The 22,195-nt window shown below is 39.8% G+C and overlaps 1 protein-coding gene across 4 annotated transcripts in view; it reads right to left on the reverse strand.

Moving 5' to 3' along the window:
* Positions 1 to 22,195, reverse strand: part of gabrg3 (gamma-aminobutyric acid type A receptor subunit gamma3) — a 506,296-nt gene that overhangs the window by 14,912 nt on the left and 469,189 nt on the right. For 3 of the 4 annotated variants that reach the window (XM_062975361.1, XM_062975360.1, XM_008107103.3), the window contains exons 7-9: positions 17,683 to 17,835; positions 5,423 to 5,619; positions 2,812 to 2,841 (exon numbers count right to left, since the gene is read on the reverse strand). In XM_062975361.1, coding sequence (XP_062831431.1) covers positions 2,812 to 2,841; positions 5,423 to 5,619; positions 17,683 to 17,835 — 380 coding nt within the window. The remainder of the gene's footprint in view (positions 1 to 2,811; positions 2,842 to 5,422; positions 5,620 to 17,682; positions 17,836 to 22,195) is intronic. The other variant, XM_062975359.1, reaches the window with a different exon arrangement.

Here is a 22,195-nt window from a genome sequence, read left to right on the forward strand (position 1 = left end):
GAAAGGGTACCTGTTAAAGAAGATTCAGGTCTAGAAAAAATAATCATAGTTTATCAACATGCAGACTTAACTTATATTCATCTTTTTCATGTGTAATTTTGCCTAACTACACATGCCAAAAGCTGGATGCATAGATCAAATATCAGAGGAAAGAGGAGCCACCCCATCATATGCTCCTCTGTAGAATGGAAAAAGGAAGCCTTTCTTGATGTAGAAGAAAGGCCAACCCATGCCAAAATTTCAGTGGAAAAGCATAATCTTTCAAGTTCCATATTGGCCAAAGCTGAGATGATTGCACTAATTAAATATCTAGAGGTCTGTTGAAGAAAGCAGGATGCAGATTTGTTCTCTGCTTCTTTAGAGGGTAGAGCCATGTCTAATGGTTTTAAGTAACACGAGAGTAGATTTTGATTTAACATTTGAAGGAAATTCTTAACAGTGATAGTGGTTTGGAAATGGAACCAAATTGCTTGGAAAAGTGATGAGGTCTCCTTCTGTGGATGCTGTAAAAAGAGGCTGGACAGTTAGTTACCTATTGGGAACACTCTCATTAGAGATCCTGCACTGAGCAGAGACTTGGACCCAATGGCCCTTCCAACTTCATGATTCTTAAATATTTAGACTTAGTTTGGCAACTAAATAATGGATTTTAGCAAATGGACCCCTTACAATATTTTAGAAACACTTTAGAAATGCCCCCCCCCCCCAATTTAGTAATTACTATTGAAACATTTTTTTATTGATCACACTGCCTAGCCAGCTAAGGCCCCCTCTACATTACCACATAAAATCCAGATTATCTGCTTTGAAGTGGGTTATATTGCAGTGTAGACTCATATAATCCCCTTCAAAGCAGATAATGTGAATTATCTAATTTGATAACCTGGATTATATGGCAGTGTAGAAGGGGCCTAAGACAGGTGTGGACAACTGGAAGGTATGTGAGTACTTTCATCCACTTGAATAGCAGGTTCTGTGCAGTTGAAAATTAAACTTTAAGTGACTATTTTGAGTTGTTTGTGGCTAATTTTCATGAGTTGTGAAGGTTGTTTCTTTCTATTTCACAACTCCTAGATGTGTTCAAGGTCATTTCTTTCACATTTTGGAGGATGAATTCAGGGGGTATGATAGCATTCTTGGGATTTACAAAAAGCCCACGTGGTTCCTGTTTTCTCACCTCCTGTAATTTATGCTTCCTGTGCTCTGGCAGTCTGATGTGCAAATTACTGTTTGATTTACCCACTTATGTTAACTTAATTCTATGAGATAATGCAAATTTAGAAAGGTCTCATGACAGAAATGGACTGATAGTAGGATTTATTTGTTACCTCACTTGATACAAATTTCAACAATATTATCTCCCCTCAGTTGCCATATGGTACATATTCACTATTATAACAACTTTTGGTTACAGCTGCCCTCTGATTTCATCATCCACAGCATGAAAATATATATATTTTAATCCAGAAAGCAAACCTTGATTTTGTCATTTTATATAAGGGACACTATTTTACAACACCATCCTATACAATGGGACTTGATCATCCAGAGATTCTGGTATCCTTGGAGGGAGTGGGAGGTGGAGAGGTCTTGGAACCAAACCACAGCTGATACCAAGGGTCATAGGCCATGAGTGCTGTAATGTGAAAGTACAGAGAAAATGATACCAATAAGCTCAACATTTTGTTGGAAAATACTGCATTTGATGTCAGTGGAGTTAGAACTGTGGAGCAAAGTTAGATTGACCTGTATAAATCCACCCATGGTGAATTGTATATACATCACTTTCCAAAATGTATTTCGATTAAAAATGACATTTGGTTTAGGAAAATAAATCTTTAGGTTATACTGAATACTACTAAGGAAGAAATTAGCTGATATAGATAAATACTGGTGTTGTAAGATGGATAACACTTCTTTGAGATGCATGATGTGAACACGTCATTCACAGATGGAACATATTAGAAAAATAGTGGTAGAGAAACATTCCTGTGTCTTGAAACATGGTCCACATGCCTAGATCCTGTATGTTATGAATGTTACTGAAAGAATAATAATCTAGAGTTGGAAAAGCAAATATTCATCATATATCTTACTCCTTTGGTTATTCATGAATGTATACTCTAGAGGTGGCAGCTTCCAAATGTATATATCTTCGGACATACAGTATAGTCTCACTTATCCAACACTCGCTTATCCAACGTTCTGGATAATCCAACGCATTTTTGTAGTCAATGTTTTCAATACATCATGATATTTTGGTGCTAAATTCATAAATACAGTAATTACAACATAACATTACTGCATATTGAAGTACTTTGTCTGCCAAATTTGTTGTATAACCTGATGTTTTGGTGCTTAATTTGTAAAATCATCACCTAATTTGATGTTTAATAGGCTTTTCCTTAATCTCTCCTTATTATCCAACGTATTCGCTTATCCAACTGTATTGTGAATTTATATGAATGTATCTGCCTGGCCAACATTAATATCTTATTTTGCCCCTTCTTCCTCTTATTTTCTTTTCCCCTGGTATTGCATTTATATTTTCAAAAACCCAGTTTAAAAATACTGGCAAAATTAGTTTATAAATAGCTATTTTAAGGCAATAAATAAATATAGAAATCTAAAGTATTGGGGAAGGGGAGATATCTGGAAGTGTTTCTGAAGTTTTCATTTTGATTCCATTTAGATAGCACACTACGTCTGCTGACTCTTTGATCAAGCATTTGGATTTGTATAGAATGTCAGAATAAGCACAGCATTATAGATGTTAAGATACATTTTTTTAACCTGAAAAGTTATACTCACCATCATGTGACCAAAACTGACATCAGGTAGCTCAAATAGAGAGAAAACATTAAAAAATAAATAAATAAGAATACACATTTTTTTAACAGATTTACAATGCTTGGAATGGAGAACATAATTAAGTAATTAAGAAATATCAAAAAAACTTAAAAGTTAAACACTAGACATGTCTACTCTCAAGTAAGTAAAACTGAATTCTTAATTCCTGAACTACCTACCTTTCATCCTTAAATCCATTTGTCTGGGAGTAAATTAAATTAAATTAAATTCAGCAGGTCTTCTGAATATATAGCAATTATTATCTGGACACAAAATTCTGTTCTGTGTACTAAAAAAACACTCCACAAATGAATTTTGTACAAAACACATCTTGAATTGTGAAAAGGCTTCAAAAAGGCTTTCAAAACACTTCTTACAGCAAGAAGAAAAGTAATAATTGTTTCCTTTGAGAAGACAATTAGTGAAAAATTTCATCCCTAAAATGTGCTTACCCAGGTTTTGTCATATATTTTGTAGAATAATTCCTATGATTCCATTCCAATTTTAAAGCATCACAAGGGAAAGATAAAACACACATTGCAACAGAATGTATGTATTGCTTAGCCATTCTGGAAATTTAATGTAATGCTATCTTGCCCAGTGATAATTGCTGTATTATTATTACTCTTGTTTACATATATAGCAACATCAAATGTATGTAGTGCTTTACAGTATAGCACTTTAGAGTAAAGCAGCCAAAAACAATGAGTCCTGCCAAAGACATGCAGTCTAAAATATATGTGTGTACACTGATACATGAAGAGCTAAAGGGCAGTTAATCCCATCTGAGTTTTGGTCTGAATTTTAATGGAGTTGTCCAAGTTGTTGAATTCTATCAGCAAATATCTTCAGCACCTTGCACACCTTCTGTAAAGTTCAGACTAAAATGTGAAATCGGTTTACTGAACATAGAATCCACCAGTTGATATGAATCTTATCTAAAGGTTAAAGAAGTGTTAAATGTACACTCTTCCCCTGTTACTTCAAAATAACACACTTGATTATTTGTATTTAAAAGATATCAACACAATATGAAAAAAGGGAAATACAAAAACTGTGCTACTGTGATAATCACTGCAAAGAAAGGAAGGAAGGAAGGAAGGAAGGAAGGACGGAAGGAAGAAAGAAAGAAAGAAAGAAAAGGGAACATTTATATTTGGTGAAAAATCTCTACATCCAATGGTGCCAGGTGTATCTCCGTATTCTTAAAGTACACCTTGCAATGTGTGTGCCAATGGGATTCTAAACTATCTGACTGGTATACACACCAGTGATACTACTTATAGCATGCAGGCTTAAAGCAAAAGAGATTTTGTTGCAAAATAAACCCAATTTTTTTCTGCCACAGGATGTCATGAATATTAATAAACATCCATTCCAAAGCAAAGCAAGACAAAATATACCAGACACATTATATTAAGAGGAACATTTTCTTCTGTTTACCCCACCAGCTGGCTTCTATGTGAGAATGAAGGGAAAGCAGCCTATAAATCCTTTCAGGCCCCTTCTACAATGCCATATAAGCAGTTTTAAATGGCATTATAAGGCAGTATAGACAGGGCCCTAAACACATCTCCTCCTTCCTTGAGACAAGAGGATCTACAGGTGTCCCTTGCCTCTATGAGGAGACTTCAAGACAGCATGTTCTGGTGCTCTTTGTATGAAGGAAGTTTACATGTATGGATGGAATAAAAAGAAGACAGCATTTGGAAATATCTAAACATGTTTTCTTTTGTCTTGACATAAAAGTAAAGCCATAGCAGAGATGAAACCTTAGCAGAGGTGGACATTGATTCAAGGTTACTAGAATTGAAACACTAATCATGGTTTCACCAACTTTCACTAACTTGAACATCTTCCTTCCCTGGGCACAGCTATCAGCATATCTTCATATTTCTGTATTGCACTTTACAATGCCATATATAAAACAAAATTAAACTTAAGCCACTAGAGTCAGCTTTACAGACCAGTTGGTAGAGCAGCTTGGAGAATGTCAAAGTGAATACAAAATCTAACAACTCTGGTTTTAAAAAAATATTTCTTGACTATTTCTCCTAGGCTGTAGCTCTTCCTACAGAATGAAAAACCTCGAGGAGATAGATATGGCACACTGGTTTTAGGATTGTGAAGATCTCAAAAGAAGGTATGCTCTCTCAGTGCTGGAACTACTTCCACAAGTTGCCAGTGTTGATCTGGAATAAAAGGTATCTGGTACAGAAATCTCATATTCAACAATTACAAGGTTTGTGGAGCGGGTGGGGTGGTCTCATGTTGTCTGAGAATGCTTAGACCTGGAGTCTTTTCTCTTTGATTTCTTATTTTCTGAGCCTGTGTCTAAATCAGTGCTAAATTCCTGATTTAAGACAGAACTGAAAAGCTCTTCTGTGCAAATTGGATACCCCATTATATCCTTACATCCTGGAAATGTCCTACACTCATATCCCTGTTATATTTCTTCATTGTTGTGAGACACCTCCCACTGTATAGTACTATGTGCTAAAACACTGGTTTATATCAAATGTCTGATAAAGAGAAGGACCTGTTTTCTGTATTAAATTTCATCTCATCTTACCGACTTTTTCTTCTTTGTACAGTGTGGCTTTCTGCAACTTGAGTAGTAGTTGAGTGTTGCATACTCCATTAGAGCAGCAAAAACAAACAAGAAGCACACGGTCACAAACAGGTCCATGGCAGTGACGTAGGAAACACGTGGTAAGGAATTTCTGGCAATGGTGCTGAGAGTTGTCATGGTTAATACTGTGGTGATGCCTGTAAAGAGTGACATGCAAATGGAAAATGGAACTTAGATTGAAATATTGTATTCTCATTGTAGCAGTAGGCTTCACTGTGCACACTCGGATAGTAAATGATAGATTGCAAATGAAATACAGGGCACACCAGCAGATTCAACTTCAGATGAGAACAAGATCTACATTTAAAAAAAATAACAAAACCATGAACTAATGAGTTACCCATAACATAGTTACCTGTAATTATTTGCTTGTGGAGCGAATAATTACTCGTCTATAATTTAAAAGGCATTTTAGGCATATTTTGAGTGAATTTATACTATTCTCATATCAACTCTAATGTTTTTAAAATTAATGAAAAAATCATGTGCAATAACATACTATGTACAGTTGGCCGTCCACATTTGCGAGTGTGACGTACGTGGATTTGATTACTTTCAGATTTGATTAAAATGTTTTCTCTGAGAATCTGTAAGTCCAGTGCAATTCTATGGTCAACATCCAGCGAAAGTAGACTATAGAGCACACATGTCAAACACAAGACCCACAGACCAAATATGTCCTGCCACATCATTTTATGGGGCCCACAATGCTTTCAATGCCAGAACAACACAGTTACATTTATACAGTTTTACAATTAGAAATGGCAATTTGAAGGCAATCATAAGGCTGATGTGGCCCTTGGTGAAAATGAGTTTGACATCCCTGCTATAGAGTCATTCTGAAAGACTCAAAGATTTCTAGAGAAGTGTTCTCTCCTGTTTTTTTTTAAAGGAACAGGCTTTTTATTTGTAGTTTAGTATAGTAATCAGGATGGCATGTAGCCAACCAGCCTGGGAAAGCCTGGGTTTGGGGGGCAGAAATGTATGCCAATGTGGGTTTCTGTTCTGTCTAAAAGCACCCTCTATCTGATGTTTCTCACTTGAGGCGAATGGTCTTACACTCAGGGAACTTTTGGCCTCTCTATTAATTCTATTAATTAGCATTAATGATAGAGAAATACACAGGCACTTTGATCAGATAGCCTTTGCCAGTACAGAAAACAAATGCTCATTGCAAATTATTGGAATCTGCCACCCTTTGCTACTTCTGCTCAGATGGCTTTCTTTTTCAGGCTCAAATAAGTGCCAAACTATCAAACAAACAGAATCAGCAGGTCTACTTTAAAAAAGATAGTTTTAAAACGATCATAGGAGAGTAGTGGATGGTGCTTTAAAAGCAGACCTTTAAAGATGTGATTCATCTCTATTATGCTGTTTTTCAATCATCTGGTATGTTTAATCTTGAATGTTACATGTTGCTCTGTTTTAGAACAATAAACACTGGAGGTAATCAATGACTTTCTTCTGACAAATATGGGAACCAAGTGGTTTTTTGGTTTGTCATTATATAGATGGGAAACTGAGGCTGGATTCAGTGGCTGAGATCCTATTAGAACAGGCATGGGCAAATTCCAGTCCTTCAAGTATTTTGGACTTCAACTCCCACAATTACCTAACAGCTGGTAAGCTGGCTGGGATTTCTGGGAGTTGAAGTAAGTCCAAAATGCCCGGAGAGCCAAAGTTTGCCCATACCTGTATTAGAAGATGGTGAAACATGAGATTCCGAAGCATGGATTGGACCAGACAAGTGGCAGTTCAACCAAGTTCTCTTAGTGCATCTCCCTAAGCCACTCACTGACCTTTTGTCTTGGAAGTAAAGCTCTGTCCAGACATAGCCTGGCAAATAACGGGGTATTGGATATCTCCATACACAACACTATGGAGATATTCAATACCCCTTTATTTGCATTCCCATAATCCCTAGTTATGGATAAGATAGAGTCCTGTAATAGATGGTAGTATAAAGCCTTAAGAGGTTTCCAGTCAATGATGTAACCAAGAGTCACACATAGTTAATGACATTTCAACTATCCATCAAAGATTGACAGCAGGGACACATTTTCTCTTTGAAACAAATGATAGTCCTTACCCACTTGAATCAACATGCAAGCCAGGATGGAGATGAACAGAGCCCATCACATGATGCTTCTGGCGGGGCTCCGTCCTGGCTCTGTGTTGAAAGCATCCTATGACAGGGCCCTGAGAACATGGGAGGCTGCTCTCATAAGGTAGAACGAGGAAAGCACGGGGGAAGCTGGGCGGGTATGCTTCTCCTCGTGGGGGTGGAGAAGGGGTTGATGCGGGGTGCAAGGCAATGGGTTCCCATGCTGCCTGTTGGATTTGCTCCACTGCCCAATGAATGCCCTCACTGTTCCCTGGCTTCAGAACCTCAATGTGTTGAGGTCTATAATCCTTCCCTTCACTGCCATCTCCCTCTACTTTTGTGTCAAGTCTTAATTAGACTGTAAACCTGAGGTCAGGGAAGTGTATTGTTGTATTTTAACTTGGAAAGTGATCGATGTGGTGCTACACTAGTCTTCCCTAACCTGCTGCTGTCTAGATGTATTAGGGCATTTCTACACAGCCCTAAAACCCATGCCAAAACGGATTCCTGGGGGATGCGTGTGTGGCTACATGCCATCAAGATTTCAATCAGAATGGCATGAAGTGACCTCAAAGCCTCGATACCCCTAAAAAAGGTCCTATAAAGCCTCTCCATGCATCCTCCTGGCATGAGAAAATGATGCATGAGGAAACAGTGGGGGGAGCATGGAGGGATTTTCCTCCTCACCCCTCCCATCTCCTCAGGTGCCATTTTCTCACACCAGGAGGACATAAGGAGAGGCTTTATGGTGACCACTGACCTTTCTTGGGGGGAGGGAGTGGTCATCTTCCAGGATCCCAAAAGGTTTGAGATGGCTGTGGAAACTGACTTGCAAAACACGACCCCAGAAGTCAGTTCCCACAGGCCCAATACTTTATTAGACCCAGGCCTTTCAAAGGCCCAAATCTAATGAGGTATTTGGTTCAGTTGAAATAAACAAAACAAAAAAACCAAATTAATTTATTTTTACTGGAGGCATCATTTGGATGCCTCCAGTAAAAACCAAGACAGGTCCCACATTTTGGGCCTGTCTGGATTAGCCGTTAGATTACAACTCTCATTATTCCCCATCATTTTCTATGCTGCCTAAAAGTTTGGAAGCTGTAGTCCAACAACATATAAAAGGACCACTCATGCTGTAATTTCCCACCAATGCTATAATGACTATCTTGGATGTTATGGCTAGAAGGAATATTGAAAAGTAACACAGTATAGTCTTAGTCTTCCCAATATGTTTTATTTCAGCTATTATTGTGTATCAGGCATCTCAGAAACTTTTTCAAAAAACCCTTCATATACCACTCTCTGCAACTGACTGTTTTCAACTTTCTGTACTTCCCCCTGGCCAGAGCAGCATCCAAACATTTAAAAGATAATACTGTGTTATGATTAAACTTCTAACCTCTGCCACCCTATAATCAGATTGGTAACTGAGGTTCTCTATGATCAGCAAGCAGCTTCTGGAAAGCTGAGACCAGAAAGGATTTTCCCAGCTGCATAAAGTCACTTGACATTTACACTACTTTTGTTCTTTGATAAAAGTCAAGCAATGTGAAAATATAATTTGAGAGCATGCTCTGTCATTTTGTTGCACTTTGGGAGTGTGCCTGGGGGGTAGCTATTCACAGCTGTGCTTGATCCCTCCTTGACTCAATTCCTATGACCAATTTAATAGAAGAGCGGGAAATCCAGCAACACTCAGCTCAGTAAAGAAAAAAGGTGGCGTAAGCGGGGCAAGCCATTTGTAGTCTTTTAGGCCCCTTGACAATGTGGAGTTGGCAGTGTAGACTCAGATAATCCCGTTCAAAGCAGATATTGTGGATTATCTGCCTTGATATTCTGAATTATATGGCTGTGCTTGGGGTTTTGTTAAGGGACAGAATTTTGAGAAGGATTCCACACTGCTATATAATTGATGGGTAGTGTTTTTAGAGTGAAAAGTAGAGAGAGCTCTTATATTTTAATAGTTCTGTAGAAGCAAGGATTTCAGCAGGCATCGCTTGCCATTTAGCCAGGTAATGAGCAATAGCTGCTGAAATTTCTTTTTCTCTATATGTGTGTGCTCCCAAGCAGAGGCGGTCTAACAATGAGGTGAATTAGGCAGTCGCCTGTGGCGCAAAACATACGGGGGCGCAGTTGATACTGCTTTTTCTGTTGATTTGTTGTAAAACATGATGTTTTAGTGCTTAGTTTGTAAAATCTTAATGTAATTTAATGTTTAATGTTTCGGTGATTTTTTTGGGGGGGGGGAGGGGGGCGCCAAAATTCTGTTCGCCTACACTTGAAAAATACTTAGGGCCAGCTCTGCCCCCAAGTTACCTGTCAACTTATAGTGAGACCATGAATTTTATAGGATTTCCTAGGAAGGAATATTTAGAGGTAGATCTGCCATTTCCTTCCTCTGAAATATAGCCTACACAGCTAGTATTTGTTGGTTTTCTCCCATCCAAGTATTAAGCAGGGTGACCCTGTTTAGCTCCTAAGATAAGATGAGATCTGGTGCCTACACAATCATTGAAAGTACAAGAACCAGCTTCAGTTTTCATTCTGACAACCTTGTTGATGGCTCATGTAGGTACGGAATCCACTACAGCTGCATTCCATTTGAACATTAGGAAGAACTCCATGACTGTAATTGCTGTTCAGCAGTGGAACTCACTGCCTCAGAGTGTGGTGGCAGCTTTTTCTTTTAAGACTTTTAAATAGAGGCTGGATTGTTACCTTTCAGGCATACTTTGATTGTGCTTTTCTTGCATGGCAGAGGGTTAGACTAGATCAGTGGTTCTCATCCTGGGGTCCCCAGATGTTTTTGGCCTTCAACTCCCAGAAATCCTAACAGCTGGTAAATTGGCTGGGATTGCTGGGAGTTGTAAGCCAAAAGCATCTGGGGACCCCAGGTTGAGAACCACTGGACTAGATGGTCCAATGTAGTCACTTCCAATATGATTCTATGATTTTTATCTTCGTGATCTTAACTGACCTCCCCTTCCTTTCCCACTGGTAAGAAGCAGCAGCCCATCTTGGGGCCTGAGAGCTGCTTGAGGATAGGTTTTGGGACAAAGAATGAAGAAAAATGGGCATATATTTGCACAATCATATAGAGCCTAATAACTCAGAAGGCAGCAGAGCTTGGAAAGCAAGCAGGATCAGGCCTGGTTATACTTGGATGGGAAATAGCCAATAAGTACCAGATGTTGATGGCTATATTTCAGAGGTAGAAAATGGCAATGCCAGTTCTAAGGGCCCTTCCACACAATCATATAAACTAGAATATCAAGGCAGAAAATCCCACAATATTCAAAGTAGAAATGTAGGATTTTATTCAGCTGTGTGGAAGGGGCCTAAGTGTTCCTTACCTATGAAATTCATGGGGTCACCATAAAACAACAAACAACTTGATGTCACACACTCACATGCAGTTTTACTGGAACAGGATGTTGGTCACTTTGTGTAATGTTTTGCAACCAAAAAAAAAAAAGCTTGTAATTCCATTTGACCTATTTAGGAGAGCAATTTCTATGACTCATCCCAGAAGCCTGTGCCTGCTTAATGTAATATTTGCCATTATAACAACGGTCCAATGTGTCACAAGGCTCACCTATTCAGAACAGTGGAAGGCACCTGGATTCTGTCCCACTCTTCTATATTGGCCTCATGGGAACAAATAGCCTGAGATCAATTCACTTTGATGTCTCAGCATCTGATGAGTCACACATTTCACATCTGATACATAATCATTTCAAGTACTTTGGATTGACTCCAAGAATATAGCTATGGGCAGTGGCAGGGAGGGAGGTAAGGTCATTGCTCCTGAAAATAAAAATTCCTCCCCTTAAGTAATAGTTTCTGTTAGTCTCCACATTTATAACATTTACAGACAGAGAGACATTGAACATTTTTCATAACTAGAACACTTGGCAGTGTTTCCATTCCACTGGTAACTTTGTGAGCCATATTTCTTTGGATGCCTAAGCTCTATCTCTAAATGCTGAATGGAAGTTCCAAGTTACTACAATGCTAAAACATGTGGCATGTTTGCTGAAGACACAGAAGAGACTCTCCTCAATGGCTGCTCCTTCTAGTGAACTCCCTCCCTTCTAGTGGCAGAACCACCTCTGAGTGTTCCCCTTTTCTCTGTGCTGAGAGCAGTGTCCTATGTGGATAGTGGACTGACCCAAATCAGACTTTATCCAACTGTCCATATTGATCCAAAGCTTCAAGCAAACTCTGGAGCAGGAATATTATGAAGACAGCCACGAGTCACCTATGGGGCCCCTTCCACACAACTGTATAAAATCTACATTGAACTGTATTATATGGCAGTGTGGACTCAGATAATCCAATTCAAAGCAGATATTGTGGATTATCTGCCTTGATATTCTGAGTTATATGGCTGTGTGGAAGGGCCTTGGATGAGTGTGGGTTTTCAAGCCTGTGTAGACTTACTCTGAGATGTCTGCTGATAACTGGATGTTTCCCTCTGATTTTGGAAGATTTCTCAATCTCCAGACCCTCTGTATAGCATTTCCAGGAGATCTGTGGGACTACTGTGAGAAGGAGAGTGGAGAGGTTCCCACTAGCCCAGTTCTATGTGCATATATCTGAACTCAATGTATTATGTTTTGAGGTGATAGCAAGTAGGGCTATGTGATTGATAAAAAATGTTTCAAAAGTTATTACAAAATTAGGGGCCTCCAGTGTTTCGTTTCTAAAGTGTTTCTAAAGTATCGATACTTCATTACTATAAATGAGTGTAACAAAAGACTTGATATTCTGCGTGGAAGGGCCCAGAGAGAGGGAGAGATTAAGACATCCTTGAGGCCAGATCCTTTAAAAAATGGGGAAGAGATATGATCCAATATTTAGATTGCATATGAAATAAGTTATCACTCAGCACAGTAAGGTGATAGATTTGGGTATCAGATTCTGAATGTTATAAACAGATAGTTAATTCTTTTGTTTATTAACTTCTAGGAATGTGAAGAACACTTGTGTGGCTCTACTGCATGATTTTAACTGATGTTTTAATAACTAATTTTTTAAATGCCGGATTTTAACTGTATTTGTTTATTTTATGGATGTATATGTGTATGGCATCGAATTGTTGCCTGTTGTAAGACTGCCCTGAGTCCCCTTTGGGATGAGAAAGGTGGGATACAAATGTGGTAAATAAATAAATACTGCCTCAGATATCAAAATAATTTGCTGTGACCTGGCTCTTAGAGTATGAAATGGATGGTATGAATCCTGCATAATAAATCGGAACAGGTAATGCTCAAAATAAAATGTGTGCATTCATGGTTAATTGAACATTGTGTGTGCGTGTGCGCGCGCTATTTTGCTGGCTCACAACTCTCCACAGCTCTGAATTGTCATTAGCAAGATAAGATAACCTTTGTCATTAGCTAAGAAAAGAGTTTGTTCTAACCAGTGGGAAAAGAGCTAAACTCTAATTCATAGCTTATGTTCTTTCTCAGAAATATAATAAAAAATTATTTAGTTCAGTTCATAAATTCTGAGAAAGAGTATAACTAGGAAGTTAATACATGAAATAACTTTTAGGAAATTATTCGGGCTGTGGCGCAGGCTGTTGAGCAGCTGCAATAAATCACTCTGACCATGAGGTCATGAGTTTGAGGCCAGCCCGTGGCGGGGTGAGCACCCGTCAATTAAAAATAAAAAATAGCCCCTGCTTGTTGCTGACCTAGCAACCCGAAATATAGTTGCATCTATCAAGAAGGAAATAAGATATCACTTATAAAAAGTGGGGACGCAAATTTAACTAATTTACGACCTGGAATAAGGAAGTGCCATCAGAGTGAGTGATGAAGCAGCTGCTCCCCCCTGTGGCCAGAATCGAACATCCCCTCAGGAGAAGGTTAAATTGCCTCTGTGTCTGTCTGTCTCGGTCTCTGTTTGATGTGTTTATGGGCACTGAATGTTTGCCCTATGTGTGTATAATGTGATCCACCCTGAGTCCCCTTCGGGGTGAGAAGGGCAGAATATAAATACTGTAAATAAATAAATAAATATTCCAACTGGCGCTGCATATCATGCTTCCCTAACCATTTATATTAGATTCATTTGGTTTGCTTTCTCTGTCGGTTGAATAGTTCCAGTCAAGTACTAAGGGCCATTCCACACAGCCATATAACCCAGAATATCAAGGCAGATACAACAACAACAACAACAATAATAATAATAATAATAATAATAATAATAATAATAATAATAATAATAATAATAATTTATTTGTATTCCGTCCTATCTCCCCGAGGGGACTTAGGGCAGATTCCAACATACAATGGCAAACATTCAATGCCTCAACAAAACAAAAAAATACTGACATAAAATCCCAGAGAAACCCCGCATATGAAAATAACATTAAAAACCTAACACCAAATTAAAACCCAACATCATAGATTACTAACATCAAAAAATTAAACTAGACGTAGTCAAACAAAATTATATAATAGCATAAAATCTAAGCAAACATCCACATTAATTTACAACAGCCAACTAGAGTTCACAAAACAGTGTGGGTTGGTTGTGTAGGCAAATGATGGTCCTTGGGCTGGCATGGACAAGGAGAGTCCAAATCTGAAATAGTTCTCAACCAGGGGCCTGGTACTGATCTCTCATTATCTAATCCTCCTCCTCTCCATATACAAGTGAGCATAAGTAAGTCTTTAGTTGTTTTTTGAAGGAGAGGAGGGAGGGGGCCAGCTTTATTTCTTTAGGAAGGGAGTTTCAGAGGAGGGAGCAACCACGGAGAAGGCCCTCTCTCTCGTTCCCATCAGCCTCACTTGAGATGGCGGTGAGACTGAGAGCAGGGCCTCCTCCACTGACCACAGTGCCTGGGCTGGTGTGTAAGAGGAGATATGTTCAGTCAAGTAGCCTGAACCTGAGCCTTTTAGGATTTCAAAGGTACCAGCACTTTGTATTTAGCCCGGAAGCAGACTGGCAGCCAGTGGAGCTGCCTCAACAAGATAATTGCATAGACGTCCTGTTCTAACATCTGTAAAAATGCCCATGTTACCATAATCTCCTCTCCTGCTTTCTGTACAAACGGGTACTTTGCTGATGTCAGAACCAGGCACCCATATGACCAGGCGAGCTGCATACCACTCCTGTGGAGCAGATGCACATTCCACAGTTATGTGGCCTGGGATTCAGAAAAAATGTGTGAATCCCAGGGCTGCTTTGGGAAATATTTACACAAGGAATCCTGAGTTTTCATGCTGTACTTTACAGGAGGTATAATAATGATCCATTAGGCATTTAGGATGGCTCTTTTCAAGTTCAAACCTCATCACATTAATGAGGGCACGTGAGGCAGTTTGCCAGCCTCTGTGGAGAAACGTTAGAGCAGCAGGCAATCTTGGCCTCCCACCTCACCTACAGCAATACTCCTCCATCACTTGTGTGGAAGCATTACCATGTGGCTTCCCCCCATGCTGGCCCAGTTGTTCCCAATGGAACACAGGAAGCCTCCAGTGTTCTGGGAAAAGCATCCTAGGTTGCTTGCACTACAGCTGAATGACAAAGCTCTGCCAGAAGTTAGTGTGTGTCGTATGATGGGTGGCATAGGGCTCTGTGGATCAACTGTGTTGCAAGTGTCCTAGGATGCTTGCAAAGACACGTATGATGAATCAAGTGGTTGAATGAAACCACTTAGACTCTAGGGTTAGAGTCTAAAGAGGTACGAGTATTTATGTGTAGCCAATCTTTGACTCTCCACTGGTTGTTGGACTCCTATTCCTAATAGTTAGGGATAATTCAACATACAGTAGAGTCTCGATTATCTGACATAAACTGTCGGACAGAATGTTGGATAATAGGGAGAGTGCCAGAAGAAGGAGCCAGGGGAAGAGCCTCCTCTTCTTCCTTGTCCTCCTCCCCCTCCCCCTCGGCAGGCTGGCTCTCGAGGGAGAGGAGGAAGAGGACAAGCAGTGGGGGCAGTGCAGCTCCTAAGTGAGGCTTGGAGGGTGCCCCGCCACTGTTCCTCACAATCCTCCTCCTCTCCCTCGACAGGCTGGCTGTTGAGGGAGAGGAGGAGGAAGCTTCTGTCATCGCTGCTCCTTTGCTGCTTGCCCACCCTCCCTCGCTTGTTGGCTCACTCACTGGACTGGGTCCCAGATGCAAGGGCAGAACCAGGACCCAGCCCGGTGAGTGAGTGAGCGAGTGAGGGTGGGCGGCAGCAGTGGCAGCAGACCCAGGACCCAGCCTGGTTAGTGAGCAAGCGAGCAAGGGAAAATGGTTGCCGCCACCTTTGCTGCGCTGGCTCGGGAGGGGATGAGTGAGAAGGGAGGGCGCCCCGGGTGTCGGATAATACGGTGTGTCAGATAAGCGGAAGTTGGATAAGCGGGACTCTTCTGTAATTACTAAGCTGCACTTCCCCTACCTCTGCTGTATAGTGCGTATTTTAGGGTGCTTTAAGTAAGCAGTAAAACTGGATTATTCCAAGCTGTTAATAGTTATTTTCCTCATCCAATAAACCCAAAGAAGATAATTATGAATGAGAATCAGCAAGTTCTTGTGTAAATGAGTGTATTTAAATCTCATCATTCCAAAACTATTGGTTGTTTCCACTACAGAGAAAAAATTAACAATTGCAATACACACAATCCAAGAACTCCAAATGGTTATAAAATGCAATATTTTTACATCTTTTATTCAATTCTTATGGTATAAAATTCACAATATCATATTTACTATGACATACTAGAAGGCTTGCATGTTTAACTTTTTATAATGTTAGTTACAAGCTGAAAACTACGTGGCCCATGTGTGTGTGAGTGTGTGTGTGGGGGTTGCAACATTTAAACATGGTGTGTTTTTTCCTACAGCATTACAAATAACTGTTTTGTTATTCATTACTTCTCACATGTCATCTGAATTTGCTTGTTTCTCTATTACTAACCATTTTCATCCTTATCCCACGAGCAAGTAGAGTCTCTGCCCTCTCCCCCTTCTTTTAAAAAATGGGTTTTTGACATCACAGGTGAGCAGTATTGAGATTTGTGTTTAAAAGGCAAGTGATATTTCCTAATTTTAATTTTTTAAAGAAAATTACTGAAAAGGATCGAGTGGCTGCATTATGGCAGAGTACTGAGGACTCGCTGCTGGTTAGGAAATTGCCCACAAGACAGCCCATTTGCCCACGTCTTTGATACAATCCAAAGCAAGCGATTCTGACAGATTTTATCCCACATGTTTTTGTGTTTTTGAAATATAATATTCTGGTTCCTGCACTCAGAAGACAATCTCAGACCCTCTTCTCCCCCCTCCTTTTTATGACTGTTTCGACATTTAACTGTTGTGGGAAGATTTTCATCATAAATCCTATCCTCAATGGATTAGAACGATTTTAAAATGGGGTGGGGTGACTGGTGCTTCCTGTCTATTGGGGAGCCCATGAATTTCCTAGGTTTTTCTTAAGTCAAGGAATCCTCAGGGGTGGTTTTGTCAGTTTCTTCCTCTGAAATATAGGGTCCTTTCACACAGCCATATAACCCAGAATATCAAAGCAGATAATCCACAATATCTGCTTTGAACTGGATTATTTGAGTCCACACTGCCATATAATCCAGTTCAATGTAGATTTTATACAGCTGTGTGGAAGGGACCATAGACTACAGGTCCTGGTAGTAACTGGTTGTCTCCCATCCAATTACAAAAAATCAAATTGGATAAGATGCCTTTAGGGTATATTCATCCTTTTCTTCTTCTCATTTTCCTCCTCAATTCTATTTGTTTAACATCAACCTGAAGAAAAGTTCTGATAAGTTTGTATAGCTTTTATAATGGGCACAAATAATAAGACTAGGAAAGTACAAGTGAGAATACAGATAGAATAGAGAATTGTGGGAATTCAATACTTCAAATACTTTAATTATACTGGGACTAGGGGCTTGGTGTAGCAGCCAGGAATATGCCTATATGTGCAGAAGGTAGATTGAGTTTATGAATGCCATAAATATCAAATAATTATAAAGCAATTGCCTACTGTAAATTAGAAGGAAGTTCTGCATTACAACGGAACCTATGAAAGAGTCATATACATCAAACAGGTCTCCCCCCTCTAAAATCTTACCTAAGGCTGTTCTTGCTGGCGTAGCATCTTTTTTAATCCAAAACGATACCCAGGATAAGACAACTGTTAATATACAGGGAATGTATGTTTGAATTGTGAAGTATCCCATTCTTCTACTTAAATCGAAGTATATAGTCATGACTATATAATCACCTGAAACAATAAAAATTCATATCATTGGATAACTGGCTTGCATTAGTTTGTTAACAGTTTGATGGACATTCAGAAATTAAAAAGAAATAAGAGTATTTATCACCTGAAATGGTAAGAATCAAAGGCATCAGGACCAGCCCATGTCATTCTGTTGCCTGAAGCAAAGTACAAGATGGTGCCTCCCTACATTTCACATACATAAACTGAATGGCTGGCTACCATTCTTAATTCAACACTCATAACTGGTCAATTTTGAAAGATCTGAGTGTTGTAGCCTGGTCAGATTCTGAGTGCTCAGAAGATGAGGAAGGAGATAGGAGATAGGATAGATTCAGAAGGCCCAGAGGAGGTTAGAAGTGGTCTGTAGAGAGTTGTTTTGGAATCTTCTGTCAGTTCCCATGAGACTGGAGAAAGTGATATCAGTTCTCATGAGAATCTGCCAGAAGTGCAGGCTGAAAGAAATGTGAGAGACAAGTGTTTGTCCAGATCAAGGCACTTAAAACTTTGGAGGCAGAGCAGGCAACAAAGACAGACTCACTTTCCCCAAAGGCATAGAAATAAGGAGAGGAAAAACAGGTGTGCGGAGAATGATGTCATGGAAGGGATTGAGGCTTTTTAAAGTGGTTTCTGCTGATACAATCCTTTGTGAGAGCAACATTGTATTCAGGTGAACAGCTCTCGGTTCTTGGTCTTATTCAGAGCCGGCCCTAGGTATTTTTCAAGTGTAGGCGAACAGAATTTTGGCGCCGCCCCCCCCCCCCCCCAAAACCAATCACTGAAAAATAAAAGCGTTGGATAAGCAAAAATGTTTGATAATAAGGAGGGATTAAGGAAAAGCCTATTAAACATCAAATTACATTAAGATTTTACAAATTAAGCACTAAAACATCATGTTTTACAACAAATCAACAGAAAAAGCAGTTCAATACCTTGCGGAGGCAGGCGTCAGGAGACAGGAGTTGCCTCGATGGCGCCCCCAACAAGATGGCGCCACAGGCAACTGCCTAGTTGGCCTAGCGGTTGAACCACCTCTGAAATTGGAATTCAAGTGTATAGATTTGTTCCTTTTTCTAGTTCATGTGTGGTATAGATTGCCTGACTTGGATTTATGCTATCTTGTCTGTGGATTGGCTCTTGAGATTGTATTTGAAAGAATTTTGGACTCTTGGCTATCTTGAAAATACCTTTTGGGACTTTGATTCTCTTTTTAATATTTGCTTATTTTTATATAATTTTTCTACTAAATTTTACTCATTCAATTAACTGGACAGGGTGTGGATTGTGGTGAAAAGTGTTTCAGGGCTCTAATGCAACACTGAGAGCAAAATGATAGCAGCTTTTGAAGCACGTCCTTCAAGAGGGGACTATCTTGGGGCTTGAAACGAACGGGCAGAGGGGCTACTCCTCAGTATCTACTGTCTAAGTTTTTTGCCTTACTCTATCATAAAGGAAGGCCGGACCTGTTAGACATAAAAAGACTAAATACAGAATGCCTTTTTCATTAAGAATGTTAAGATCAAGTGGTCTGGAGGGTCAAAGTTTCCAATTAGAAGTTCTCTGGGGTTATACACCCTGTATTTTCAACAACAGTGAAACATCTGAATTTGACCTCAACCTACAAAAATTACAACCTAAAAGGGCCAACAACATCACACTTTGGAGACTGACAACTTTTCTCAGTATACATTGATATGAGCAAACCAGTATAAGGTAGTACTTCTCATGTTGGACTTGAAGTAAGTTTAGATCTCTGCTTGGTCATTGAATTATTGAGGCCCCTTCCACACAGTTGAATAGAATCCCACATTATCTGCCTTGAACTGGAATATATGGCAGTGTGGACTCAGATTACCCAGTTCAAAGCAGAGATTGTGGGATATTCTTCCTTGATATTTTGGGTTATACGACTATGTGGAAGGCTCTGAGTGTCCTTAGCCTATCACTATCTCTCAATATATGTACCTTTTGTGAGTTGTTGTGTGGGTTTATATGGAGAAGAAATCAGGTCATATATATTCCTGATTTAATAACAACACAGGCACATAATGTGATATGACTACTCAATCACTGTCAGTTTTTTTGGGGGGGATTCATGTTTTCTAAGGCTATAGATATATGAAAATATTACAGGAATCACATGATGGGGATTGCCCTCTTTGCCCCTACAACATGCTTCCCTCTCTTGGAACTGCTAATGCACCTGTTCTTCCTTACTTGCCTCACTTAGCACATCTGCCAACCCTCTAAATATGGGTCTACAATTATAAATGTATGAAAACGTCATCATATGCATGTAACATAACTTATTGGCAAAAGACACAAAAGAGACACATACTTGTTTCTCACAAAATTAATAGTGACTACACATTTTATCCTATATCCTGGCTTCTACAAAGTGTAGAGGCTTTTTAAAACATGAAACTTGTAATCCAACCAAGCTAATCATCCAAATAAAAATTGTTTGGGAAATCTAGAATCTGGTGAAACTAGGTGAACTGGGTAATATGGCAGCCATAAGATATATGAACACAAAATTGCACAACATCCATGTATACATGAATGTTGTAGATATTTCATATGAAAATTAATATGTCATATGGCTAACATGGGAAAAACTTAGGGTATACCCAAGTATATGATTGGGACATATTGTCTTACATTTGATTCAGATTGTATCACTCCATACATCCTTAGAGCATGTCTTCAGCTTGATTTATGATTGTATAGAGTTTTCTTAGGCAAGATATGTTCATAAGTAACTATTCCCTTCCTATCAAATATAGACTACAACTGTGACTGACCAGGCTTAATGTTGCACTCCTAGGCTGCAGAGGCACCTCAAAACCACACTGGAGCCCCAGAATATAAGCAAAGCAAGCTGTTTATTGAAGATTATATGCATACAAGAGCAAAACAGGGTTCAAAGTCAATGAAACAAGGCTCAAATCCACAAGGTACAAAATACTTGAGACTCTTGAAGCAAGAGTCCATGAAAGTCACATAAAAGAACAGAGTCCAAACAGGATATCGAAATTAGTCCAAAAAGGTATCAAACTGGAACGCAGGAATCAAAGCACCAAGATTTGTCTAAGGAACAGGATCAATACTGGAACACAAGACAGGATCTTAGCTGGAGAAGGAAATTCAAACTGCAAACCTACAGGGGCAATGACTGGATAATCCAAAAATCCCCAAGAGCAGGAACAAAGACTGGAACAAAACTCAAGACACAAGGCTACATAACTTGACATGGAAGTCCACAGGAACATGAAACAGGATTCTGTGAAGCATGAAACGGGGATATCTCTCTCTCGATGAGCAAAGTTATTACTGCTGAAAATCTCTCACAGAAGCAGCTCTTCTTAAGGCTAAACTCAAGGCCTCTTCCCGTGGGAAGTTTGTTCATTATTCTTTCTCAATAACAGCCTTTTGCTGCACCTGAAAACCTCCCTTTCTCTTCTTTGCTGACATATCGCTTTCTTTTTGTCAAGCTCATTATCACAATTAGAATACCCATCTGGCAAAGGAAGGTTCAACCGCAAGGAATGTGGTTCAAGCTGCCGGTTTGAAACCATTGTGTGCCTGTTCCCAGAATCCTTCGAGCCAAACTCTGGCTGGCCTGGAACAGCAGTTTTGTCCAACTCTAGCTGCATAGGGATCTCAGGCTCAAACCCCAAGTCCTTTGACAAGTCAGGTGCAGGAACAATCACCAAGTCAGGAGCAGGGAAAATCACAGGCTGAACAGGCTCAACCTCAGACTCACCTGATGGCTCAGGTGCAGGTTGGGCTACAACAGGTAACTTCCATGATCAGACATGATATGGTGCTTTAAGGTATTTAGAACCTGTTTTAAAATCTTTGGAAGGTCTTGGACCCATCACAATCAGGGGCATATTTGGTGAGGGCATGGGGGACGGCCTTTTTGGAGGCTGCTACTAGACTGGCCCCAGATGCCACAGTGCTGTTCAGATGCTTCACTCCCAACTCGTGGCAGTGGTGGGGACAGAATCCAGTTGAGCTGCAACTGATTCAGCCTTGCTTGTCCTGTTGCTCTCATTACTGCTGCAGCCAGCTGATGAGCTCACAGAGGTATTGAGGATGACATGGCGCCAATCCAATCTCTTTTTCCTAAGATGCTGAGTTCAAGAAAGGGGAATAATTGTGCTGGCCTATGTGAACAGCAGACCAGTTCACTTTGGAGTGTGAGGCTGCTCAGAATTGTCAAGCATTCCCCGATTTTACTTAATGTGGGGTTAAACCAGCTGAGATTGCTTTATATCTTACTAAGGCCTGAAAGTCACTGGACATCCTCTGAATATGCAGGTTTGACTTCTGGAAGCTGACTTCAGGTTAAAGGATG

The sequence above is a fragment of the Anolis carolinensis genome, chromosome 3 (assembly GCF_035594765.1).
Source record: "Anolis carolinensis isolate JA03-04 chromosome 3, rAnoCar3.1.pri, whole genome shotgun sequence".
Lineage (NCBI taxonomy): Eukaryota > Metazoa > Chordata > Lepidosauria > Squamata > Dactyloidae > Anolis > Anolis carolinensis.